The sequence below is a fragment of the Crinia signifera genome, chromosome 3 (assembly GCF_055691185.1).
Source record: "Crinia signifera chromosome 3, ASM5569118v1, whole genome shotgun sequence".
In the NCBI taxonomy this organism is placed as follows: Eukaryota; Metazoa; Chordata; class Amphibia; order Anura; family Myobatrachidae; genus Crinia; species Crinia signifera.
The window spans coordinates 324,327,635-324,340,822 of NC_139219.1; the positions used below are offsets into that span (position 1 = coordinate 324,327,635).

Genomic DNA, 13,188 nt, shown 5'->3' on the forward strand with positions numbered 1-13,188 from the left:
ACCCTGCGAATGAGCAGCGAATCCTAAACAGGATTCGCTGCACATGGCGTAATTTAACATTGAATACTGGCCTGAAGGAGAGGGTCAGGTAGGCAACCATGTGTTATTGCCTTGTCAGTATTACTTTACTGGCCTAATTATGATAGTAAGTATTATCAAATTAGTATTATTACATTGGCATTACTATGTTAGTGTTACTACGTTAGTATTATCGGTACTTGTTTCCTAGCACGGCGCCCATCCCATAAGATTGTATGCCTTAATTAAGGCATACAATCTTATGCCATCACATACAATTAAAAAGATTTTTAATTGTATGTACAATATCGCATCTTATGGATCTCATCTTATGGATCTCATGGATCTTATGCATCCATAAGATGCATTAGATCCATGAAATCCATAAGATGCCATAAGATAAAAGATCCATCAACACCAACCCGAAACGTGGCGAGCGGCGGCGGCGGCACGCGTCCTCCGACCTTTTCATACCTCCACTATCCGGCGTGGAGTTGATTTTATATAGTGTGGCGAGCGCAGCGAGCCCGAAGCGTGGCGAGGGGACGCGGACTACTTCACATGTATTCCGCGTCCCCTCACTGCGCTCGCCACACTATATAAAATCAACTCCATGCCGACGTGGATAGTGGGGGGTATGAAAAGGTCGGAGGACGCGTACCGCTGCGCTCGCCATGCTTTGGGTTGCCGTCAATAGTGGGGTGGCGTTAACAATGGGGGGGGCATTTCACCCATGAGGGGGGTTACCAATTAAAATTGGGGTTTTGTGGGCTTTTTACATTGGAATCAATGTAAAATTGGGTCTCAGGGACCATTTCACATTGATTCCAATGTAAAAATCTCGTCCATCGCATGCATCTTATGCCGCACAAACACATAAGATGCATGCAATGCTTGAGATATCAGCCCCACACATACAATCTAGATCGTGGGCGCCGTGCTAGGAAGCAAGTACCGCATTATCAAATTAGTATTATTACATTGGCATTACTATGTTAGTGTTACTACGTTAGTATTATCAAATTAGTATTATTACATTGGCATTACTATGTTAGTGTTACTACGTTAGTATTATCAAAGTAGTATTATTACATTGGCATTACTATGTTAGTGGTATTGCCTTACATTATTATTATTATTATGTTAGTGTTACTACATTAGTATTATTATATTAGTGTTATTACATTAGTATTGCTATGTTATTGTTGACACATTAGTATTATTACATTGATATTATTCTGTTAGTGTTATTGCCTTAGAATTACTACTATGTTAGTGTTACTATGTTATTATTATATTAGTATTATTACATTGGTATTATGTAAGTGTTATTGCCTAAGCATTACTACTATGTATTGTTACTAAGTTAGTATTATTATATTAGTATTATTCCATTGGTATAACTATGTTAGTGTTAATAGCTTAGCATTATTACATTGGTATTATAATATTGGTGTTACTGCCTTAGCATTATTTTATCACTATGTTAGTGTTAGTACGTTAGTATTATTATATTAGTATGATGACATTGATAATATTGGTGTTACTGCCTTAGCATTATTTTATCACTATGTTAGTGTTAGTACGTTAGTATTATTATATTAGTATGATGACATTGATAATACTATGTTAATGTTAATCCCTTAGTATTATTACATTGGTATTATTATGTTAGTGTTATTGCCTTCGCATTATTACTTTGTTAGTGTTACTATGTTACGGTTCGTATTATTACATTGGTATTACTATGTTAGTGTTAATTCCTTAGTATTATTACATTGGTGTTAGTGTTATTGTCTTAGCATTATTACTATGTTAGTGTTAATCCCTTAGTATTATTACTATATCAGTGTGACTGCCTTAGCATTATTTCTATGTTAGTGTTACTACGTTAGTATTATTAAATTAATATTATTACATTGGTATTACTATGTTAGTGTTAATTCCTTAGTATTATTACATTGGTGTTAGTGTTATTGTCTTAGCATATTACTATGTTAGTGTTACTATGCTAGTATTATTACATTGGTATTACTATGTTAGTGTTCATCCCTTAGCATTATTACATTGGTATTATTATGTTAGTTTTACTGCCTTAGCATTATTACTATGTTAGTGTTACTACGTTAGTATTATTATATTGGTATTACTATGTTAGTGTTAATCCCTTAGTATTAGTACATTGCTGTTAGTGTTATTGCCTTACCATTATTACTATGTTAGTGTTAATCCCTTAGTATTATTACTATGTCAGTGTGACTGCCTTAGCATTATTTCTATGTTAGTGTTACTACGTTAGTATTATTAAATTAATATTATTACATTGGTATTACTATATTAGTGTTAATCCCTTAGTAATATTACATTGCTGTTAGTGTTATTGCTTTACCATTATTACTATGTTAGTGTTAATCCCTTAGTATTATTACATTGGTATTACTATGTCAGTGTTACTGCCTTACCATTATTACTATGTTAGTGTTACTACGTTAGTATTATTATATTAGTATTATTACATTGCTGTTAGTGTTATTGCCTTACCATTATTACTATGTTAGTGTTAATCCCTTAGTATTATTACTATGTCAGTGTTACTGCCTTAGCATTATTACTATGTTAGTGTTACTATGTTAGTATTATTACATTGGTATTACTATGTCAGTGTTACTGCCTTAGCATTATTACTATGTTAGTGTTACTATGTTAGTATTATTACATTGGTATTACTATGTCAGTGTTACTGCCTTAGCATTATTACTATGTTAGTGTTACTACGTTAGTATTATTACTACTCGCCTGAACTCCCTGTAGAGCGCATATTTATGTTGGCCCGCCCAGTCCTCCAGGTCAATGCGCAGTGAATACCCTCCTCCTCTCGTCATCCGGTGGATGTTCTCGTTCCCCAGCCAGAACTCGCCGTCCACACTTCCAAAACCTTCCTTATACTCAGCCCAGGTCCGGGTGAAGTTGACGGCTCCATCCTGCCGCCGCTGTATAACCGTCCATCCTCCACCTGCCAGACAGACCCCAGATTTACCTTATAGATTTGTAATGACCTACGAGACGCCTTGTGCCCTCCATCATTTCACTACCCCCAGTCACTTATTGTTACATGCATGGAAACAACATTAGGGCATTTTCTCCTGCGCACCAGATGTGCTTGGTACAGAGAGGTGCCAGGGCACTAGGACCATGGTAACCATGGGAAGAGTTGATGTATAGTTACATGCGTACCACCGCAGATGCCAGGTATGAACGCATTTATTCCACGTGTGCAGATCTAGAGCGAGTTAAATCCATGATTTCAGGGATATCGTGATCTCCTCCCTGAATTATTGCACTGATAACGATACTGCTGTTCAGGACAACTCGGCAAACTAGATTTCCAGGATAAGAGCCGCAAACCCGCACCAGACTCTTTTTGGATGGGAAGATTTTTATTTGTTACTTATGTATTTATTTTACATATGTATAATACAAATATTGTAAGAACAAAAAGCATAGCACTTCATGTCTGTCCATGAGAGACCAGCCAGCTCGGCGAAGCAGGGGCCAACGTCTGCAGGCGCGCCTCAAAAGGGGGCAGGACTCACTGGAGGAGGATGTGCAGGTGGCGTGCATCCTGCATTCGTGTCATCTTGGCCACGCCCCCGCTGTACAATGTCGCTATTACAGGCATTGTACAGCGGGGGATGGGGCCACGCTGACACAATTCAACATAATTTTGTCCCCATGAACCCCCCTGCAGAGAGGGCACCAGCGGACAATAAGGATAGCGGGGGACTTGCCCACATTTCCCACCGGAATGGGCAGGGACCTCCCAGCCATTCCGGGAGGGTAGATAAGTATGTACAGTATCACATACCATTGGCTCCCAAACTGGGTGCCGTGGAGCACTTGCAGGGGGGCCACTGGTTGCCGGTGCAGGGCCAAGAGACACACAGGACTTATTTGCATATTCTTATCTATCATCCAATGAGACAGTTACTTTCATTGTCTAACATGCACTATACAGATAATTACACAATGCGATGGTTTTGCAGGAAGTGGTCCAGACACCACCGGAGTGCCCGGACCGTTCTCGGGTCGATGCATAACACCACTGTTGTGACAGGAAACATGGTGGAAGTGCGCCTTCCTTCGCAATACAAATTGCGCTTGCAGTGCGTTCTGTCTCACGCTGGGCGGCCCCCACCATGCTATAGCAAGCAGCAACAGTTTGTGATTTTAGCAAACTATATAAGCCCCATAGAGGTAACAATTACCCTATTACCTTCAGTGTCCATGTCACAGAAAACATCTTTCGAGGTTTGTCCACTAGATGGCAGTAACGTATAGACTCCTGATGTGCGGATCCCATTGTAGTACAGGGCTGCACAGTCCGACTGGCAGCTTCTGGGCTCTGCAAGTGGAAATGCAGCTGAGTCATTAACCTCTGGTGGTCACTGACCGCACAGCTTGGACCAGAGAATAAACAGTGTCATAGAAATGTCATTATTCACTTATACAGGTTCACATATCTCCCAACTAGGGTTTGTTTGAATTGGCACCTGCTGCGTCAGAGGCACTGCCAGGCCAAAAAAGGTTATGGGTCAATGGGTCGACATGCATTGGATCAACCACTGACACCCACGCGACTGGAACCCATGCGGGTCAGGGTAAAATTAGCAGGATTGCCCCATTGTAATTGGGCCTGTGGGAGGGTGCAGCCAGGTCAGTATAATGAGGGACGTGGGCCCCAACATGGGTGGGTGGTGCAGGGGTGTGGATTTAATGTTGCCCCACCCCTTGTTATTCAATGGACAGATTACCACCTTTGAATAGTGGGGGGGCGGGGCTATGATAAAGTAATTCAGCACAAATGACATCATCAGCCTCCCCGAACCCCTCACATGCAAGGACAGCTACGAGCAGGCCCGTGGGGTGCAGAGGGATAACGCCAGCACTGGGAGATATGTCTGCCCCACCGTGGGGCTGGGAGCGCCACACGATTTTCGGGGGCTCCCGGACAATCCAGTAGAGTAAGCAAATATGGCCGATGATGAACAACACATTTTGTAATTGAAATAAGGTTGTGAATTGAAATGTAAATGATCACGATTAACATGGTTTCCTAGTGAATGGACCTCTTAGACTTGTAGAAACAACACCATGAAGGTTACGATGGCGATAGACAGTAGATATGTTGCAGAGACAACATATTGGTTTTCTAGATGGCTCATTATAATGGGATTGTTCTTATTGTTATGTATTTGGGGAGACAGCGGCGCTGATAGTGTAGCTGTTTACATACCCATAACACTCTGACACAGCACTGGTCCATACTTGTCCGGAATGGCCGGGAGGGTCCCGCAAATGGGGTCCCCCTCCCGGCCCCCGGGAAGGTGGGCAAGTCTCCAGTATTGTAGCCACAGCCCCTGCTCCCCCCTTCCCCACGGTATAAATTTCCGAATTTTGCTGGTCCGCAGGGAGGGGCTAAATGACGCAAATCGCGTCATTTTGCGACATTTTAGCCCTTTCCCCCCATCCTCGGACCCGCGAATTAATGCGGCTGCCGGTCGTGGGGTCGGGGCTTAGGACATCAGCCTCGCCCCACCCCCAAAACGAAGCCTCGTCCGGGCTTCTCCCAGAGAGGAGTTTTCAAAAGTTGCCAAGTATGCACTGGTCACACCCACACACACACAGCATCGGCCAAACTGACACAGCAACGGTCACACCCACACAACTCTGCTCTCCTCTCTCTCTGGGCCAGATGTGCTAAGATTCAAAAGTGATAAAATGGAAAAAGGTAAGCAGCCAGACAATCAGCTCCCACCTGCCATGTCACAGGCTGTGTCTGAAAAGTGTCAGGCAGGAGCTGATTGGTTGGTTGTTTATCACTCTCCATTTTATCACTTTTGAAGCTTAGTGCATCTGACCCTCTCTCTCTATCCCCTCCGTCCTCCCCCCTCTATCTCTCTATCCCTTCTCTCCTCCCCCTCTATCTCTGTCCCTCCCTCTCTCATTGGCTACTGTACATGAGGGAGCAGTGGACGTCCCTGACTCAGCTGGCCCCACCTCTGGCGGGTCACTCCTTACTTCTACAGATAGAGAACCATGATCCCCCCCCCTTCCTCCACCACCACTTTACCCACCTGAGGAGGGTGGCAGCTGCCCTGCTCTGAGTGCTGCAGGGTCTGGGCATGGAGAGTCCCGACCGGTCCCATTCACCCACTGTGACAGGTTGCGGAGTTGAGCCTGGATGTCATAGATGTAGCCGGCCTGTAGGTGCTGCAATGTACTGCTCTCCCTGGCCCAGACCTCCAGGCTGTAGACCCTGTGCGTCAGGGTGGAGTTAGAATGATCTTCCTCAGGCTGCAAAGATAACAGGATGGGCAGGATGTATCAGGCAGGTAAGGGTTCTGTTATACGAGTTATGTTGTCCTTGCGACCATTGTGTTCAAATATGGGAGCCAAACCCACTGCCACCAACTGCCACTCCAACCCGACTCACTGGCAGCCAAGTGAGGGGGTATCCAGTCAATTATTCGTAGATTCTGACTGGTTGCCTATAGCAACGTCCCATCTGAAATAGTACTCCCATCTTAGTACATTTACCCCTGGGTGTGGTAATTACCTGGTCTAACAGCCTCAGCCGGCGTCTATGGTTCCTCAGTTCCTCCTGAAGCTCTGAAACCAGCTCTCGGAGCCCCAGAATTTCCTGGCGTCTATTCTCATTCTCATGGAGCCAGTACATGACCTCATCCGTGCAGCGGAACATGTCAGGACAGCGGTGGCCATCTTGCTGAGGCAATGTAGCGATAATCTTACACCTTCCGTTCGCCAGGATCTGGTTGCTGTATTCCCCACAGCGCATATGTCCAGGGTCACTATGAGCCGGAGACTGGGGCCCCTGATGGTGGGCGTGCTCATTCAGGGTGGTGGAGCCTGGTATTAGAGTCCATATTAAAGCAGACAGAAGCAGGAGGGTGGCCATTTTGTAAAAACCAACGACAACAAAATGAGTCACCAAAGACAAGATGGCCGCCTGGTCTCTCTGTGCGGCACCTAGGAGATTGTCAGACTCCTTATTTAGTCAACGATGAAACTTTATTTCTCCAATATTGTGTTCCCATGCATGTACGGTCCATGAGTTCCACACCTCAAAGCCTAAAACAGAAGAAAACAGAGGTTAAAATCAGTGTCGACATAGCAACCATATCCCAGCCTAACAACCTTTTTCATGGTTGGGTGAAGCCATTTATTGTCAAACAACTGTGTTTACTCTTTTTAAATCATAATGACAACAGAAACTGCCCAAATGACCCTGATCAAAAGTTTACATACCCCAGTTCTTAATACTGTGTATTGCCCCCTTTAACATCAATGACAGCTTGAAGTCTTTTGTGGCAGTTGTGGATGAGGCTCTTTATTTTCTCAGATGGTAAAGCCGCCCATTCTTCTTGGCAAAAAGCCTCCAGTTCCTGTAAGTTCTTGGGCTGTCTTGCATGAACTGCACGTTTGAGATTGCTTGCGCTAAAACCCTATCACTGTTAAATGGAGGTGGATCCAGCGCACATAAAAATTAAATAATAAAATATGAAAATCAAGAATGTAAAAAGTATTCGATGCAATATTAAAAATGCATAAGTCCCCTCTGTTGGAACAAAAGTGAATGAATGAATCACGGGCAATTACCTCTCCTTTTTGAAACGCTGCTTGGCACTAGTGACCATAATGGCAATGTGGGAGGTCAGAAGCCTTGGTCTCCGTTTATTTGGAGAGGGGCAATCAGATCAATGGAATCCTGTATATCCGAATAGATCAACGTGTACTGCACGCTGTCCCTTTACCGGTGCGCTCAACAAACGACCGTTCACAATCGCAGCTGGCAAAGTATGACAACGTTTTAAAAAGAAACATTTTTTTACAAATTGAAAAACTCATATCGACCTTATGCTTGTGTCCACATCAAACTACTACCTGTCAACCATGCATTAGGTCAACAGACAATAGGCTTACCTAACCCAAAAGTCTAGAGGCCATTTTGAACACCTCCAAAATATTCTCCTTGTAGCCTCAGACTACGTTCGTATGTTCTCGGACACTGAAAAAAATGTTTTTCTCCGAATAGGCAACAATTATAGAAAACACAAAGTATTAGCCACAGCACATTCATTTTTATTTTTTTTAAAAGAACCGCCTTGGAGAAGTATTGAGAGAGGTAATGAGCCGCATTTCTTCTAGATAATTCATAATGCAGACCATTAAATCCCTTCTTGAATTCTCCCTAATTTAGGGCACTCTGAGTGGGATGGAGGCTCTTGTACCCTAGAAGACTTAAAAATGCTGTATTTGGTCCATTTTTATCACCCGCACTCAGAAAAGGCCATCCATCATCTTGGGTCATTGTAAAAGCACAACACACAAATAGACATTAATGTCAATCGACTCTCAAAAGGCGTTCTTGTTGGATTTCTAAAGGAAAATAAAATACTGCCCTCCCCAAAGATTCAATTAAGATTAAGTGCTCTTCATCCAAGGCTGATCTTCATACGCCGAGCTTCACAATGGGAGAGGACAATTGACAAGAACCCATATTCGTCCGGCTAATAGATCGGACTGCTCACAAACTCTTCAAGCACGTTTTATCCGTACAAAGAGTCAATAAGGTCCAGGTATTGAGCCCATTATCAAATCTATATATATATATATAAAAAAAAACCTGGAAGCGGGAGGGCCGGTATTAATAAAGTTTTCCGTCATTTGAGACTTTTTTAGATGATTATTTCTATATTTTGTGACTAATAATTGCCAACTGTCTACTATTGTAAAGCGCAACGGAATCTGCTGCGCTATATAAGAACCTGTAAATAAATAAATAAATAAATAAATAACGTTATTGCAACTTTACTTTTTCTAAGAGGGTTGTCTCAGCTGTAGTTATAGAGTTTTGAAGTATCTAACTAAAGGTGTTGTCTAACTTCTAAAGAACTTTTCCAAAATTCAAAAAGTTGATCAACTTTTTTTTTTTTTTTTTTTAAATGGTGTATGAAGAAGGGGATTGATGGGTTCATGATAATCATCCAAGCAGAATTAAGACACACACCTACATGGCAATCCTCCGTCAGCAAATTTTAGGTACCTTTAGGTCAGGGCTCGGCAACACCGGCCCTCCAGATGTTAATGAACTACACATCCCAGGATGCTTTGCATTAGTTTTGCTATGTGGCCATGCTGAAACTGATGCAAGGCATGCTGGGATGTGTAGTTAATCAACATCTGGAGGGCCGGTGTTGCCCAGCCCTACTTTAGGTATAACATCTGGAGATGTGTACCCTACAGTGTACGACAGTACTTTTTTTTATCTCCTAAATATTGCCCATTTAACCTCCAGAGGGGACATAGGTGGGGGTATAAGGTCATAGGGTCAACAGTAAGCGGGTTCACAGCCAATAGGTTGACTACTATTGGTCTTCGACAGGCCATAGGTCAACACATGGAAAAGGTTGACATGTCTTAGGTCGACACATGCAATTGGTTGAATTGGACATGGTTGACATGCTTTTCCCCCTGTTTTTGGTGTATATGTCAACATATGTCGACATGGGCACTGTAAAAGTGTACCGCGTCCCCTCACATGGCTCGCTTCGCTTGCCATGCTTCGGGCACGATGCCTCACTACGCTTGGCACACTAATATAATCCAACTATGTCCACTTGGAAAGTAAAGTATGAAAAACCACCTTTTTTGTATTTTTTTTTAAACAGTCATGTCAACTTTTTTGTGTGTCGACATTTTGGCCATGTTGACCCAAGGTATGTCGACCAATAGTGGTCATGTGGTCTTTTTAATGTGTCGACCTATGACCAATAGCGGTCACGTGTTGGCCTTTTTGTTGGCGACCTAACGGTGAACTGATTTTACAATAGGTGGCGCTGTTGTGTGTCTAGAACTTTCTTTTGCCTGAAAATTCTATTCCCTAGCATAGGCGCCGAAACTGTGGGTGCTCCGGGGCCCGAGCACCCACGGAAGGTGAGGAGCACCCACGGCACCGGCCACGGCAGCGGGGTCCCAGCAGCGGATATGCTGTCATCAGCGGGGGTCCGCTGCTAGTCCCCATCTTCCGCAGGGACCCTGCTGCTGACGGCTTATCCGCTGCTGCTGGGACCCCGCTGCGGCGATGCTGCTGCTCCCAGACCCCGACAGCGAGCAGCGGGTGAGTCCGGGGTGGTGTGGGCTGTTTTTTTTTTTTGGGGGGGGGGGGGGGGGGTTTGGCGGGTGTTGGGAGCACTCATCGAAAAAAAAGGAAATCGGCGCCCCTGTTCCCTACCACAGGAGTTCTCAAACTATTTTGCTCTTGGACCCCATCAAACAATAAAATTGTATAACAGGACCCCAGCGACACATGTGTGGTCACGTGCATGGCAGCATTGCGGAGGCACAAGACAGAAGTGAGGTGTCTGCTAATACGATCACCTCATTTATTACACAATTGCAAAGACGAGCTCCTTTCGGGGTCCCTGCCCTGCACTTGTGTTTTTAATATATTCATGCAAATTTTAGTTTACCTGCTGGGAGGGCTTTGGATTTGGGGAAAGTAGCACAGTCCAGTGAGTCAGTTTGGAATGACAGTTGGTGGCAGTGGGTGTGGCTCCCGTATTTGAATTTTGAACTGTGCTGCAGCCCCACCCCTGGAGCCTCCACTGGTCATTGGTCTGACGGTCAGCAACATAGTGTCACGACCCCATGCTGAGATGGTCGGAACCCAATTTGGGGTTAGGACTCACAGTTGGGGAACCGCTACTATACCAAAGTATCTTTCCAAGATCTATTAAAGACACAGACACCGAAACTGAGCTGGAATAATAATCCGCCGCTCCTACAGTGCAATAATCTGACGTTCTCCTTCTAAAACACGAATCGGTTTAGTCCCACTAATGTCATCAACTAATCAGCGGGACTGTATTCCTAAACATGGCAACCTGCGTGCGTATTCAGCTATTTATTAAACCGTACATTATATATATATATATCCATGTTAGATATGCACCAGACCACACCATATATTAATCACACCCCCCCACACACATGCCTATCACACCTCCCCCACATGTCCATCACACCTCCCCCACATGCCCATCACACCTTCCCCACATGTCCATCACACCTCCTCCACATGTCCATCACACCTCCCCCACATGCCCATCACACCTTCCCCACATGTCCATCACACCTCCTCCACATGCCCATCACATACGTGTCACACCTCCCCCACATGTCCATCACACCTCCCCCACATGTCCATCACACCTCCCCCACATGTACATCACACCTCCCCCACATGTCCATCACACCTCCCCCACTTGTACATCACACCTCCCCCACATGCCCATCACACCTCCCCCACATGCCCATCACACCTCCCCCACATGTCCATCACACCTCCCCCACATGTCCATCACACCTCCCCCACATGTACATCACACCTCCCCCACATGCCCATCACACCTCCCCCACATGCCCATCACACCTCCCCCACATGTCCATCACACCTCCCCCATATGTCCATCACACCTCCCCCACATGTACATCACACCTCCCCCACATGCCCATCACACCTCATCCACATGCCCATCACATACGTGTCACACCTCCCCCACATGTCCATCACACCTCATCCACATGTCCATCACACCTCCCCCCACATGCCCATCACACCTCCCCCACATGCCCATCACACCTCCCCCACATGCCCATCACACCTCCCCCACATGTCCATCACACCTCCCTCACATGCCCATCACACCTCCCCCACATGCCCGTCGCACCTCCCCCACATGCCCGTCACACCTCCCCCACATGTCCGTCACACCTCCCCCACATGCCCATCACACCTCCCCCACATGCCCATCACACCTCCCCCACATGTCCATCACACCTCCCCCACATGCCCATCACACCTCCCCCACATGCCCATCACACCTCCCCCACATGTCCATCACACCTCCCTCACATGCCCATCACACCTCCCCCACATGTCCGTCGCACCTCCCCCACATGCCCGTCACACCTCCCCCACATGCCCGTCACACCTCCCCCACATGTCCGTCACACCTCCCCCACATGTCCGTCACACCTCCCCCACATGTCCGTCACACCTCCCCCCACATGCCCATCACATCTCCCCCACATGTACATTACACCTCCCCCACATGCCCATCACACCTCCCACACATGCCCATCACACCTCCCCCACATGTCCATCACACCTCCCACACATGTCCATCACACCTCCCCCACATGCCCATCACATCTCCCCCACATGTACATTACACCTCCCCCACATGCCCATCACACCTCCCCCACATGTACATTACACCTCCCCCACATGTACATCACACCTCCCCCACATGCCCGTCACACCTCCCCCACATGCCCGTCACACCTCCCCCACATGCCCGTCACACCTCCCCCACATGTCCATCACACCTCCCCCACATGTCCATCACACCTCCCCCACATGCCCATCACACCTCCCACACATGCCCGTCACACCTCCCCCACATGTCCGTCACACCTCCCTCACATGTACATCACACCTCCCCCACATGTCCATCACACCTCCCCCACATGCCCATCACACCTCACTCACTTGTCCATCACACCTCCCCCACATGTCCATCACACCTCCCCCACATGCCCATCACATCTCCCCCACATGTACATTACACCTCCCCCACATGCCCATCACACCTCCCACACATGCCCATCACATACGTGTCACACCTCCCCCACATGTCCATCACACCTCCCCCACATGCCCATCACACCTCCCCCACATGTCCATCACACCTCCCACACATGCCCATCACACCTCCCCCACATGTACATTACACCTCCCCCACATGCCCATCACACCTCCCCCACATGTACATTACACCTCCTCCACATGCCCATCACATACGTGTCACACCTCCCCCACATGTCCATCACACCTCCCCCACATGTCCATCACACCTCCCCCACATGTCCATCACACCTCCCCCACATGTACATCACACCTCCCCCACATGCCCATCACACCTCCCCCACATGCCCGTCACACCTCCCCCACATGCCCATCACATACGTGTCACACCTCCCCCACATGTCCATCACACCTCATCCACATGTCCATCACACCTCCCC

At 46.4% G+C, this 13,188-nt stretch overlaps 1 protein-coding gene across 4 annotated transcripts in view; it reads right to left on the minus strand.

Moving 5' to 3' along the window:
* LOC146064866 (ryncolin-2-like) overlaps positions 1-13,188 on the minus strand; it is an 85,921-nt gene that overhangs the window by 4,289 nt on the left and 68,444 nt on the right. For all 4 annotated transcript variants that reach the window (XM_083178809.1, XM_083178806.1, XM_083178807.1 and 1 more), the window contains 4 exons: positions 6,635-7,167; positions 6,153-6,372; positions 4,292-4,420; positions 2,815-3,031 (listed from right to left, as the gene is read on the minus strand). In XM_083178809.1, coding sequence (XP_083034935.1) covers positions 2,815-3,031; positions 4,292-4,420; positions 6,153-6,372; positions 6,635-6,994 — 926 coding nt within the window. In that variant the 5' untranslated portion in view covers positions 6,995-7,167. The remainder of the gene's footprint in view (positions 1-2,814; positions 3,032-4,291; positions 4,421-6,152; positions 6,373-6,634; positions 7,168-13,188) is intronic.